This window comes from Capsicum annuum, chromosome 3 (assembly GCF_002878395.1).
Source record: "Capsicum annuum cultivar UCD-10X-F1 chromosome 3, UCD10Xv1.1, whole genome shotgun sequence".
Lineage (NCBI taxonomy): Eukaryota > Viridiplantae > Streptophyta > Magnoliopsida > Solanales > Solanaceae > Capsicum > Capsicum annuum.
In genome coordinates this window covers 230,876,071-230,889,337 of record NC_061113.1, presented here as the reverse complement: position 1 = coordinate 230,889,337, position 13,267 = coordinate 230,876,071, and the positions used below count along the sequence as shown (strand labels likewise).

Sequence of the window (13,267 nt, the reverse complement as noted above, 5' to 3'; positions counted from 1 at the left end):
TGATTTGTTGTTTTCGACAAGAAACGTTCATTAGGCAATGGGGTACTTGACCAGTGGGATATTATGGGAAATCATGTCTAACAGCAAAATGCCAAGTTATACTTTGAAAGTTACAGGATATTTCATGCGGAATCTGCCAGCGATCGGTAGTATATATTTGGCGTTGTTCTCTGTTAGAAACTGCTACACCTCCAGAATTGGAACTCTAAGCAACTGGAGATGTAGTTACCCATTTTAGCATTTCTTTTTCTCAAAATTCTCTTATTTCCTTAGTGGTACTTTTATCCAAATTTCAAAAATATATAAAGCCCTTTTCTTCGTTACTGTTTCAGCACAAAGGAGAATGAGAAGTGAAAATAATTTTGAATATATCCAAACTTCAAAAGTATATTCCTTACTGATCAGCAATAGCCATAAAAGAAAAGATTCCTATCCAATAGGAGTCAGCTCATGAATATTCCTTGCCTAATTTGACACTCCAGAACTGCAGCTGGAAAGCCCATTTTCGAAGGAAAGTATCCCAAACAGGTGCCTTTCTTCATCCAAGTTGCTGACATGCAGACATAAAAAAAAAAGTTGCAGCAACCTGTGATGACCAAGCCTGAGCAATGGAGAAGGTTATCAACACACCCCTGGCTCATCTGCTCGGCGCATTGCTTATCCTTCTTACACCAATTTTTCTTCAAGGTAAGTGAGTGACGCACTATATTCAACAATACGTATTTTATACACTGTCAGTGGTTATAAGTGGAACCTTTTTTTTGGTAATAGGAGTTGAAGGAACTATTGGTGTCAATTATGGTACTGTAGCTGACAACCTCCCTCCACCAGTCCAAGTTGCGAGCTTCCTCCGTAACTCCACCGTTATCCGTCGTGTGAGGCTCTTTGACGCCAACCCAGAAATCTTGAAAGCGTTTGCTCGCACTGGCATTTCAGTGACTGTAAACGTCCCCAATGATCTAATTCCGCAGCTTACTGAGTTGAGTTTTGCCCAACAGTGGGTGGAAACTAACGTCCTGCCCTATGTCCCTGCCACCAACATAGTGAGAATACTTGTTGGCAACGAAGTAATTTCCACTGCCAACAAGTTACTTATTGGGAACCTAGTCCCTGCTATGCAAACCCTCCAGGTTGCCCTTGTTGAAACGTCCTTGGACCGCCACATCCACATTTCTACGCCACATTTCCTAGGTATACTCTTAAATTCTACCCCACCTTCTACTGGGAAATTTAGACCAGGATACGACATCCATGTTCTCAAGCCATTGCTTGAGTTCCTTAGAGCTACTAATTCACCATTCATGATAAACCCATATCCATTTTTTGATTCTTCTGATGACACACTTGATTATGCACTCTTTAGGCCCAATCCAGGGGTCTTCGATGAGGCCACACGACTCACCTATACAAACATGCTGGATGCTCAATTAGATGCAGTTTTTTCAGCCCTGAAGCTCCTGGATTTTGAAGACATTGATATAGTCATAGCCGAAACAGGATGGCCATCGAAAGGAGATCCAGGGCAAGCAGGAGTAGACACTGGAAGCGCCGAGGAATACAACAGAAAGCTCATACAACATGTGATGTCTGGCATTGGGACACCCCTAATGCCCAACAGAACATTCGAGACCTACATTTTCGCACTCTTCAACGAGGACTTAAAACCCGGGCCTACATGTGAAAGAAATTTCGGGTTGTTCAAGCCTGATATGACACCAGTCTATGACATAGGAATCCTACGTCCAATTGTAGCTAATGCTGCTGCAAATACTGATCATAGTCGAACTAAAAGCAGAGCATATTTGTTAATGCTTCTGTTTGTGTGCTTGATGTGTTTGTGAAACTGCCTCTGGCTTGGCAGGCAAAACGAATTTTCCATCGTGCTCGACACAAAAAGCTTCATCTGAATCCAACAACACCAGTGCCTGCTAAGGGGACAACGCGGTGTCTCCGGAAATAGGGGGCAAATATGGAAGCACAATGGAGGTACATTGGTTATGTTTGCGGATTGGGTTTCAATTATAGACCCATCCAATTGGGGGATCCATGCTTTCTTCCCTACTCTGTTCAAGCTAATACTGCCTATGCCACGAACGCTTACCATCAAGCTAGAGGGAAGTTTTAAAGAAATGGAGCTCAGGCTTAACTCAACCCCTTAAACATCAACGCGGGACCCAACACAGCACGCTCGGATAAACAATGAATTGAGATCGGCCTAACTCTAATTCCATGTTACCAAAAAATAGACATTGGGCCTAATTCAACAGAGAATTTTCCAAGGCCATATAAAAAGATAATCTCTGGTCTAGTGGAAGTATGGTTGTGATTGTGATTTCAAAGGAAGTGGCGCTGTCACCACTAGAGATCAAAGTGAGTTGGGGGTTGTTGAAGTTTCAGGCCATGGAAGGTGCAAATATTGAAGCAAATGTGATGGGGCAAAAGAATTTCAAGCATAGAAGATGTACAAATTTCGTTTTGATTTAGCAAAGTCGAAATAAGAACGACAAATTTTGTTTTGATTCAGCAAATCGAAAATAAGAAAGATATATATTTTGCTTTGTGAAATGAGACATATGTTGTTTATTAGAAGTAGATCAATTTCACTCGAATTATGCATTCAGCAGCTAAGTTTCAGCTGTGTCATGTTAGGCACTGTTCCAATTATTATTTCAGTAGCGCTAGAATTTTCCTATTAAGACACAAATTTTCCTCTAGGAGGGAGTGGAAACAATAAGATTTTAAATAACAAAAAGTAAGTTCGGTTATGAAAAGAAGAGGAAGAATTAACAATTTATATAGAGTACGCTTTTGTGGTTAATGTTAATGCATCAGATGAATCTAATTTTTGTGTCCTTACGTGACATTCCACAAGAGCAAAAAAGTTAATTTTTCTTTCAAAATTGGACATGTCGAACATTTCATGAGAGCAAAATATTTATTTCTTTCAACTGGCAAAAATATTCATGTTAGAAAAATGAAACAACTTTCAAATTAGCACGAAAATTTTCACTTTATTAATTCTTTAAAACCATAAAGTACAAGTAACTTTTATTAGTTAACTGTCAATTTATTAGTATCATATTGGTGCTGGGTGGTTGAAATAGAGGCTCGCTTCGGGAGTCTTGTGTGATAAGAAGGCGTCTCTTAAGCTTAAAGGTAAGTTCTATAGAGTGGCAGTCTGATCGGCTATTTTGTATGAAGCGGAATGTTAGCTAATTAAGAACTCCCACATCCAAAAGTTGAAGGTGATGGAGATGAGGATATTGAGATGGATATGTGGACTTACCATAAAAGATAGAGTTAGAAATGAGATTATTCGGAGAAGATGAGAGTGGCTTCGATGGAAGACAAGATGCGGAAAGTGAAGTTTTGGTTCGGGCATGTGATGAGGAGGTGTGAGAGGCTGGCTATTGATGTTTCTAGACGGGGTAGAGATTGGCCGAAGAAATATTAGGGGAGGTGATTAGGCATGATATGGAGCAGGAGGACATAACCCTTGATAGGAAGGTGTGGATGACTTGAATTATGATAGAGGGTTAGTGGATAAGAGTTCAACCGTTATGGTGGGAAGGAGTGTTTTGTTTGTATCTGTGCCTGGAGTTTCTTGTTCGTGGTGTTTCGGTGATGTCTAGAATTTTGAAAAAATAGTTTAAAGTAGTATCTTGTTGGTGTTTTATTTCCTTTATTATCTAGCAGTGTGTTATCCCAACTTGATTGTGTGCTTTTATGTTTTTATTAGTTATACTATTATATGTCCTGAGCTGAGTCTATCGAAAATTGTCTCTCTACTTCATGTGAGGTACTGGTATGAACCGAGTAGACTTTACCCTCCCAAACCCCATTTTGTGAGAATACACTAGATATATTGCTGTTGTCATCATCGCCAGTTGATCAACAAACAAACCACACACTTTTAAGGCACTGGGAGAGTTTTTCTCATGGACTGCATTGTTGGGAGGAACTTGCAATCAACTGGTTCTCTTCAATGGTAGTAATTGCTTTAATTATGTGAACCAGGATATGTTCGAGCTCTTTTCCATCTATACACCCTTGGATTTCTGCTCTAACGAGTTCACGATTTTCATTTATTAATTTCCAGACCAAAAAATCTTTCCTTGGCATTACAAAATCTTGCTCTTTGAGCTTCAACCTAGGACAAAAGTCTCTGTAATGTATGAGGATTCAATTGGGAAAGTGAGTGGCAGATGTGGATTTAGGAAAGTTTAAGGAATAAAGGGAAGCCCAGCTTTAGAAGAAGGTTCCAAAGAATGGATCGGTCAAGGAGTAGTCCAGAACTCAAGCCCATCAATAATCAAGCCCAATAGTGGAAAGGCCCAACAACAAACAACAGTCTAGTAGTCTATTAATAATCGGGAACTGAGAGCTGAAGCAGTTAGTCAATTTCTGGTAAATTCAGCTACAACTCTCTAACTAATGTTCTCTCCTTCATTTTCTTCTTCTCCCTCACCTAAATCACCTTTCTTTCTTCTTCCCCAGGTTCGGGCTCATCAGTGGAGTTAGTTTAGTGATCAATGTTGTAATCGTATTCTACACGTTGATTCATAAAAGAATTCATGTTTCTCCCACTGTTTGGTTATCAAATTTCATTCCAAGTCTTAGTATATAACAATTTGGTATTCGAGACCTTTCCTGGAACCATGACAATCACTGAAACTCGAGCCAAAACTACAGAAGAAAATGTCAACAAATTGGAGGTTCAATTACAGAATTACATGGCGGAAACGAATAAAAACTTGGAGTCCAGCGATTCTAAAATGGATGACTTGAATCACAAATTTGATGTGATGATGGAGAGATTCTTTGCGAACAGGGAGGGAATCTTGGGTAGTTCACCTGCAGATGTGCACCATGCTGAGAACTCAGGTAGTAGACCCCGAATGGTGGATCCACAAGATAACTGCCCTGGTAGGCTTCACAATCACTACTCCGGGGCTAAAGTGGAATGCCCTTACTTTGAAGATGGAGATCCCAGATCGTGGCTGCAAAAATGTGAAAGATATTTCAGCTATCATCATCTAATAGACGCACAAAATTAGAGACTGCAGTGTTACATCTAAATGGGCGAGCTGAATCGTGGTTTTTATTTTATCAGCTAAGTAGGGGTACTGTGTGATGGAATGATTTTGTTGAGGAAATCTGCAAGAGATTCAATGATTCTGATAATAGCAATCTCAATCTACTTGGAAAAATAAAAATGATGGAGCAAAAAGGATCAGTTACGGAGTACTTAGAGAGGTTTGAAGATTTGAAGGCATGGGTACTGATTACAAACCCAACTATTCCAGAGGAGTTCTTTCTAGGGTTCTTCATTGAAGGTCTTAAAGAGGAAATCCGACACACAATGAAGATGTTGGACCCTTTCTCTTTGAGTCAAGCAGTAGAGAAGGCTAGGTATAAGGAAGAAAGTTTAGAGGTCATGAGTAAAAGAAGTAGAATCACTGGGGGTAAACAGTCATTTCAGTATCATGCCAATTCTAGCAATGCAGTGGATAAATCATATGTTTATGGTCAGAAAGAAGGGACTTCTACTTCAATTTTATCAGAGAGCAAATTATTTGATGCAAGGAGGGCAAGAAGCGAGTGTTACAGATGTGGCGAGAAATATTTCATAGGACACCAGTGTAAGGATAAGCTGTTGAATACCTTGAGTAGTGCAACTGAGCAAGAGGTGTTAATTACAGAAGGTAGAGAAGAAGTCTTGGAGGGGCAACCAGATGGCCAAGAAGTGATTTTTGACGAGGCTATCAGCCTTAATGCTCTCTCAGGTACTATCACTTCCACTACTATCAAATTAAAAGGCATGTACGGGAGGCAAGGACTTATCATTTTAGCTGATAGTGGAAGTACTCATAGTTTTCTAGCCAGTAGTACTTCTAAACAATTGGGATGTATGGTAAGAGATGATCTACCCATGAGGGTCACTACGGGAAATCGGAGTCATTTGATGATCTACCATTCTTGTCCCCAGTTTAAGTAGAAGATACAAGGGGTGGAGTTCAAATTTAAACCTAGATTGTTAGACATTGGTGGATGTGATATGGTGTTAGAGGTGGACTAGATGAGACAACATAACCCCATTTTGTTTGACTTTAGTGGGTACAAGTTACAAGTTAGTGTGAAGGGCAAGAGAGTGGATCTTAATGGGTTTTTTGAAGAGGGTAAGCTGCAATCTCTCTCAGCTTCTGGAGTCAAGCAATTGTTTAAAAAGGGCAAACTCTTTGGGCACATATTTTCACACTTTCAGCTATGGAATCACAAGAGAAAGTAGTCATACCTGAGGAAATTAGTGTCGTTTTGCAAGAATTTCCAGGTGTGTTTGAGGAACCAAAATCCCTGCCATCCAACAGAAGACATGATCATTTTATTCCTCTGGAGCTTGATGCAAAGCCAGTCAGTATCAGACCTTACAGGTATAGTTATTTTCTAAAAAATAAAATAGAGAAACAGGTGAATGAAATGTTGAATAATGGGGTTATACAACCAAGTCACTCACCCTTTTCTTCTCCAGTGTTGTTGGTTAAAAAGAAGGATGGGAGTTGGAGGTTTTGTATTGACTATAGAGAATTAAATAAAATGACTATTAAGGATAAGTTTCCTATTCCTCTAGTGGATGATTTAATAGACGAGTTGAGTGGTTCTTGTGTATATTCTAAGATTGACCTTAGAGCGGGGTACCACCAAATAAGAATGAAGGAAGATGACATATACAAAACTGCATTTAGGACTCATCTAGGTTACTATGAGTTCAAAGTTATGCTATTTGGCTTGACCAACGCACCTGCCACTTTTCAAGGCCAAATGAATCATGTCTTTCAGCCATATTTGAGAAAATTCATACTAGTATTCTTTGATGACATACTAGTGTATAGCTCTTCTATCCATGTGCATGCCTTACACCTTAGAATAGTGTTGGAGATACTGCAAAAAGAGAAGCTATTTGCTAAACTGTCTAAGCGTTACTTTGGGCAAGATAAGGTGGAATATTTGGGTCACATTATTTTAGGCATAAGAGTTGCTACTGATCCTTCCAATATTGAGGCCATGGTGTCTTGGCCTATTCCTAAATTTCTCAAGGCTCTTAGGGGTTTTCTGGGGCTTACTGGATATTACAGAAGTTTTGTTAAATCATATGGCATAATCAGCAAACCTCTAACCAATTTGCTCAAGAAAAATGCTTTTCAGTGGAGTAAGGCAGATTCAGTTTTCCAGCAGTTGAAGCAAGTTATGGCTTCAGTACCAGTGTTGTCCATGGATGGTTTTACTAAAACCTTTGTTGTCGAGACAGAAGCTTGTGCATCAGGTATGGGTGTTGTATTGATGCAAGAGGGTAGATCTATTGCTTATTTCAGCAAAGCTCTAGCTCTCAAACACCGAGGTTTATCTACCTACGAAAAGGAGTACATAGCAGTATTGAGTGCAGTAGAGAAGTGGAGACACTACCTCCAATGTGGCCATTTTGTCATTAAAACAGACCATCAAAGCTTAAAATATCTCTTGGAGCAGAAGATTACTACAACATTACAACAGAAAGGACTCATAAAGCTCTTGGGTTTAGACTATGAGGTGCAATATAAGAAGGGTGTAGAGAATAAAGTAGTTGATGCCCTGTCTAGGAGAGGTGGAGAAGATTCTTCCTTAATGGCTCTATCTACTACTCAAGCTACTTGGCTACAAGAGGTGGAATCCAACTATGCAGATGACCCTGTGGCTTCTCAATTACTGAGTGAGTTAATTGTTTCCCCTACTGGTATTCCTGATTATTCACTATCCCAGGGTATAATTAGATTCCGAAACTAGATTTACATTGGGGGTGTGGGGCATTAAATACTAAGATCATGGAGGTACTCCACCAGTCTACCTTGGGAGGGCATGCAGGCCAACAAGGCACTTACAGAAGAATCCAGTCCCTTTTTTACTGGCCTAACTTGAAAAACTATGGGTGTAGATGGGTAAGGGAGTGTGATGTCTGCCAACGAGTGAAGAATGAACAGATTCATCCTCCAGGGTTGCTACAATCCCTTCCTGTTCCTCAACAGGTTTGGCAAGATATTTCTCTTGATTTTGTGGAAGGCCTACCTTGCTCTAGCATAAAAAATGCAGTCCTAGTGGTTATTGATCGATTCACTAAATATGGACATTTTTTAGCCATCAAGCACCCATTTACTGCTCAAGATGTTGCAGATTTGTTCATGAAAGAAATTTACCGGTTACATGGTCTGCCCAGCACAATTATTTTGGAGAGGGATGCTTGTTTCACCAGCCAATTCTGGCAACATCTCTTCAAGTCCTTGGGTACTAAGCTTACTATGAGTACAGCTTACCATCCTCAGATGGATGGGCAAACTGAACGTCTTAATTGATGTATAGAATCCTACCTACGAGCTATGATTTTTGACAACCCCAGACTGGGTAAAGTGGTTACGTTTGGCGGAATTATAGTACAATACTAATTACCACACCTCTCTCAAGACTACACCTTTTCAGGCCCTGTACGGCTACCCACCGATTCAATTACCCTTGGGTTCACTTCCCAACACGGGACTCAACACTGCAGGGGTGAGTATAGCCCAACGATAACACATGATTCAGACCTTAAGGAATAATCTAATATAAGCTCAAACCCGCATGAAGTTCTATGCGGATCGACTTCGCACTGACAGGAAGCTAGAGGTCGGGGACCTAGACTATCTTAAATTACAACCATATCGACAGTCCTCTTTGGATGTGCGCGGGAATGTTAAGTTGCGTGCAAGATATTTTGACCTTACAAAGTTCTACAACAAATCGTAGAGATGGCTTATCGCCTGGAGTTACCTGCAGGTTTACAACTTCATCCAGTTTTTCACATTTCTCAATTGAAACGTCGCGTGGGACCAGTTATAATTCCTCAGCCACAGCCTCCGACTTGTGATGATACTGGTCGTGTCTTGATTCAATCCGTGGCAATCCTATAAAGAAAAATAGTTAAGGTCAACAATGGTGTCGGTGTTCAAGTTTTGATTGAATGGGCTAATCTAGGACCAAATAATGCTACGTGGGAAGAGTGGGGTTACATCAAAAGTCGTTTCCCCGAATTCGTTGCTCAACAGCGGTCATTCTTGAAGGGGTACGGATTGTAATGTACGAAGATTCAATTAGGAAAATGAGATGTTCATTTGGGAAAGTGAGTGACAGATGTGTATTTAGGAAAGTTAAAAGGAATAAAGGGAAGCCCAGCTTTAGAAAAAGGTTACGGAGAATGGATCGGTCAAGGAGTAGTCCAGAACTCAAGACCAATAGCGGAAAGGCCCAACAACAAACAACAGTCTAGTAGTCTATTAATAATCGGGAACTGACTGCTGAAGCAGTTAGTCAATTTCTGGTAAATTCAGTTACAACTCTCTAACTAATGTTCTCTCCTTCATCTTCTTCTTCTCCCTCACCTAAATCATCTCTCTTTCTTCTTCCCCAGGTTCGGGCTCATCAATGCAGTTAATTTAGTGATCAATGTTGTAATCGTATTCTACACGTTGATTAATAAAAGAATTCCTGTTTCTCCCACTGTTTGGTTATAAAGTTTCATTTTCAAGTTTTAGTATATAACAATCTCCTGCTCCGTCACCAAAGATAAATACCCTTGCACATGTTGGGAGGGCAAACATTGCAGTTGTAGCCATGCGAATCATGGTAAGGACGGATTTTAAGTTTCCCTTCCTCATCAACGTAGCTCGAATTTGTGCAGGGGGGCTTCACAAGGGTAAAATTATAATATTAAATTTAACTTTTAATCAAAAGTTTTGAAGTTTCGAAAAATTTAATAGTAATTTTATAGTTTAAATTTTATTTAAAATAATATTAAAAATTATAAAACATTGAAGGTACAAATTTTAAATTAAAAAAAGAAGAAGAACTATCTATTTTTATTAAAAATATTTTAAATTTTTTATCAAATCTTCTTATTAATAAATAAATTTTTTATAATAATATTTAAGGTAATGCATTGCAAATAAATGACTAGTATCTTATTAATTAAAATTACTCCTTGTTTTTATAAATAATAATATTATTATGTGAAGTCAAATATTAAATATCTTCTAAGTATATTATACTTAAAAAAAAAAAAAAAGTAGTACGTAAGAATAAAAAAATAACTCTAATTTATTGATAATATTTTTGTTATGTGCATATATTTAAGGCCTTAGAATTTGACTTTAGGCCATTAATTTTATTGAGATAGCCTTGAATTTGCATTCATCTTTATCAAGCAATCACGTATTCCAGATGATTCAATATTTTTCAATGAAGAAGTGGTTCGCAAACACAGAAAGTCACTAGTGAATGTTTCAGTACTTATTCAATGTCCATAATTTTTTTACCTTGTGCATGAAGCTATTCTTGGTAGAGAGAAACTGATTGAACAAATCAGTAGCATCCAACTCATCCCCACCCAATTATCGCTATCTATAAAAAGCACAACAATTCCTGACATTTATTCTTGAGAATGAAACAAAAAAATAGAGAAAAATCCTCTGGTTACTTAAACAATGAGTGATAAAAATATTTGGAAGTGGAAGGCTATTATATAGTAGTGGAAAAGAGGTAATAAAATTTCTTATATTTCTATTAGAAAAAGAAAACAATTGATTGAGCTTCAAGGAATATTATGTTAGCTTGGTTGTATTGGGATTTTGAGTTTATGATAACTTAAAAATAAGTAATTTTAAGCAATTCCTTCTTTTAATTTGGTAAATATTTTTGTCAGTTTTTGCAGGAAAGAAAAAAAATTGATAGATAATGTGGGATGATAGAGTATATGCGTTGGTTGGTATATTGTGTTTGTTTTTTGAAAATAAATTGTATCCTCCTGTCATATAATATAACTTGTGTGATATTACTATATGAAAATATAAATTTATGTCGGTTTTTTTTTTTATTTCAGCGTCAAAGCCATATATAACTTCTTGTGCCTTATAACATAGTGGGTTATTATAATATACAACTATAAACGTTTGTCTCTCAATTTTTTTTTGTTATTTTGGTGTTGGGAGTATTTGATGTTGAATTTTGTTCGGACAAGCTCGTGCTCAAGGGCAGTAAATGTACTCAAATTTTCCTTCTAGAGAAAATGGTCAAAAGCCCCTCCAACCTTTACCCCAAATCCCAACTACATATTTATACTTTGCTGAGGTCCTATGACCCCCTGAACTATTTTAAAGTGAAATTATTATCCCCTGAACTATTTTAAAATGGAATTATTATCCCCTCGAAAATTAACAACCAATCATTTTGACATGTGGTGTGATGCACGCGCTGCCACGTCATTGTCACGTCATTTTTTCTTTTTTTACTCTACAAAATTAATTATTTAACATTATTATTTTCTTTTTTCTTCCCCTTTCCCATTTTGCTCCATTTTCTTCTTCAACCCAATTTCATCTTCTTGGGTCAACACAAGAATTCTTGGGGAAAGAAATAGCAGATTAATGAGTGTGTAATGGCGGATAAATGCTCCTCAAAGCTTTTCATTTCTTTTTGCTCAAGATCGCCATTAATGGCGAATTCTTCCCTATTGTAGAAACTCAAAGCTTTGAGCTCGCCATTAATGGCGGATTTAGAGCAAAAATAGAGAAAATTAGAGAAATGGGTTGAAAATTATACGCGGGTTATGTTGGAAATTATACATGGCATTGTGGAAATTCAAAGCTTTAAACTCACCATTAATGGCGATCTTAAGCAAAAAGAGAGGGAATCGAAGTTCTTGAATTTTTGCAAGGTTTTTGAATCGGAGTTCCTCATATTCCTCATTCAAGAATTCATTAATCGGAGAAATCTTATTGTTTCCTTAGTTCAAGTATTTCTTGATTTCAGTAATAACATTTTTCAAATTATCAAAAAAACACCATTAATGAGAATTTGAAGATGAGAAAGATGAAGAACTCCATTAATGAGTTCTTGAATTTTTGTTTTGAAAAAAGAGAAGAAGAAGAAGAAGGCATGATGTGGCAATTATAATTCATTAAGAAAAAATAATAATTAAAATATTTATTATATTATTAAAAATAATGATGTGGAAATAAAAAAATAAAGAATTTTAAGTGAAATGAACTCAGCTAACGCGCTCATAGGCGATGTAGTCACGTCCGTTGACACGTCAGCAACTGAGGGGGTAATAAATTCGATAAAAATAAATTTAGGGGTAATAGGTCACCTTTAAAAGTTGAGTGTGTAGTTGAAATTTCAACTAAAGGTTGGAGGGGTAATAGACCATTTTCTCTTCCTTCAACATTATATGTTCAAATTAATGATAAAAATAAAATAAAAATTGACTTTTAAAATGCAAATAGTATCACATAAATTGAGATTGAAAAAATAATTATTTAGAAAAACAATTTCAGGAAGTGGTTGTCAATTAGGTGCCTTCACCTATTGTGCCACATTCTTGTGCACAACCATCTTACTGAACAATGCTAGCAAGGTTTAAGTAGGAGTTTGACCATGAAAGTTAAATATTATATTATTTTATTTGACATTTTTAAAGTTGATTTGTTTTTTAAGGAAAATTTTAAAATTTTATTGATTAATTAAACTTATACATCGCTTTGGATCAACACCCTTATTAATCCACACAAAACAAAAACAAAAACACTTAAAATTAAAAGTGGCCCACCTCGGGTTCAAGTTACTGACCCGAGTCCACTACTTCTACAAATACCCTTTGTGGGTTTCCTATTCCAAATTCTTCTTTTCATTTTCTATCCCTTCCACCTGTAGCTATGTTGTCGCCGCATGCTAACTCCACCTTTATCAGTTTTCTTCTTTGGATGATCAACATTATTGGTTTAATCATTCCATTTCGTGCTTTATCAGCTATCAAGAGTACTATTTCTTCCTTTCCTTGCTTTGATTGCACTGTTGCTTTTTCTGATTTTTCTTTTTTCCAGCTGAGCTCTCTGATGGATGGTGTAAGATTGCAACACTCTATAGGAACCAATCTCCTGGCAGCTCGTCTTTTCATCTGGTAAGTTGTACTGCTGTAGTTAGAAAGTTGATTTGAAGTTGTGCTTGGCGACATAAATTTTTAAAATTTGAATGTAGTTTTCTAAATATGATTTATGTCGCCCTTCTAATTTCTAAAAATTAGTAAAATCACTTAAATTGATTAATTTATCTGAAATACACAATTAAATTTGTTTTCCAAAAGAGTAATATCACAAAATAGATAGTCACAATATGTTATATATATATATACATACATATATTGGGTGTA

General features: G+C 37.2%; 1 protein-coding gene across 1 annotated transcript; it reads left to right on the top strand.

Moving 5' to 3' along the window:
- Positions 1–85: 85 nt before the first annotated feature.
- On the top strand, positions 86–1,985 carry LOC107866115 (glucan endo-1,3-beta-glucosidase). Its single transcript, XM_016712297.2, has 2 exons — positions 86–687; positions 772–1,985. The coding sequence occupies exons 1-2, from the start codon at positions 609–611 to the stop codon at positions 1,839–1,841; spliced, it is 1,149 nt and encodes a 382-aa protein (XP_016567783.1). The 5' UTR covers positions 86–608; the 3' UTR covers positions 1,842–1,985.
- Positions 1,986–13,267: the final 11,282 nt, after the last annotated feature.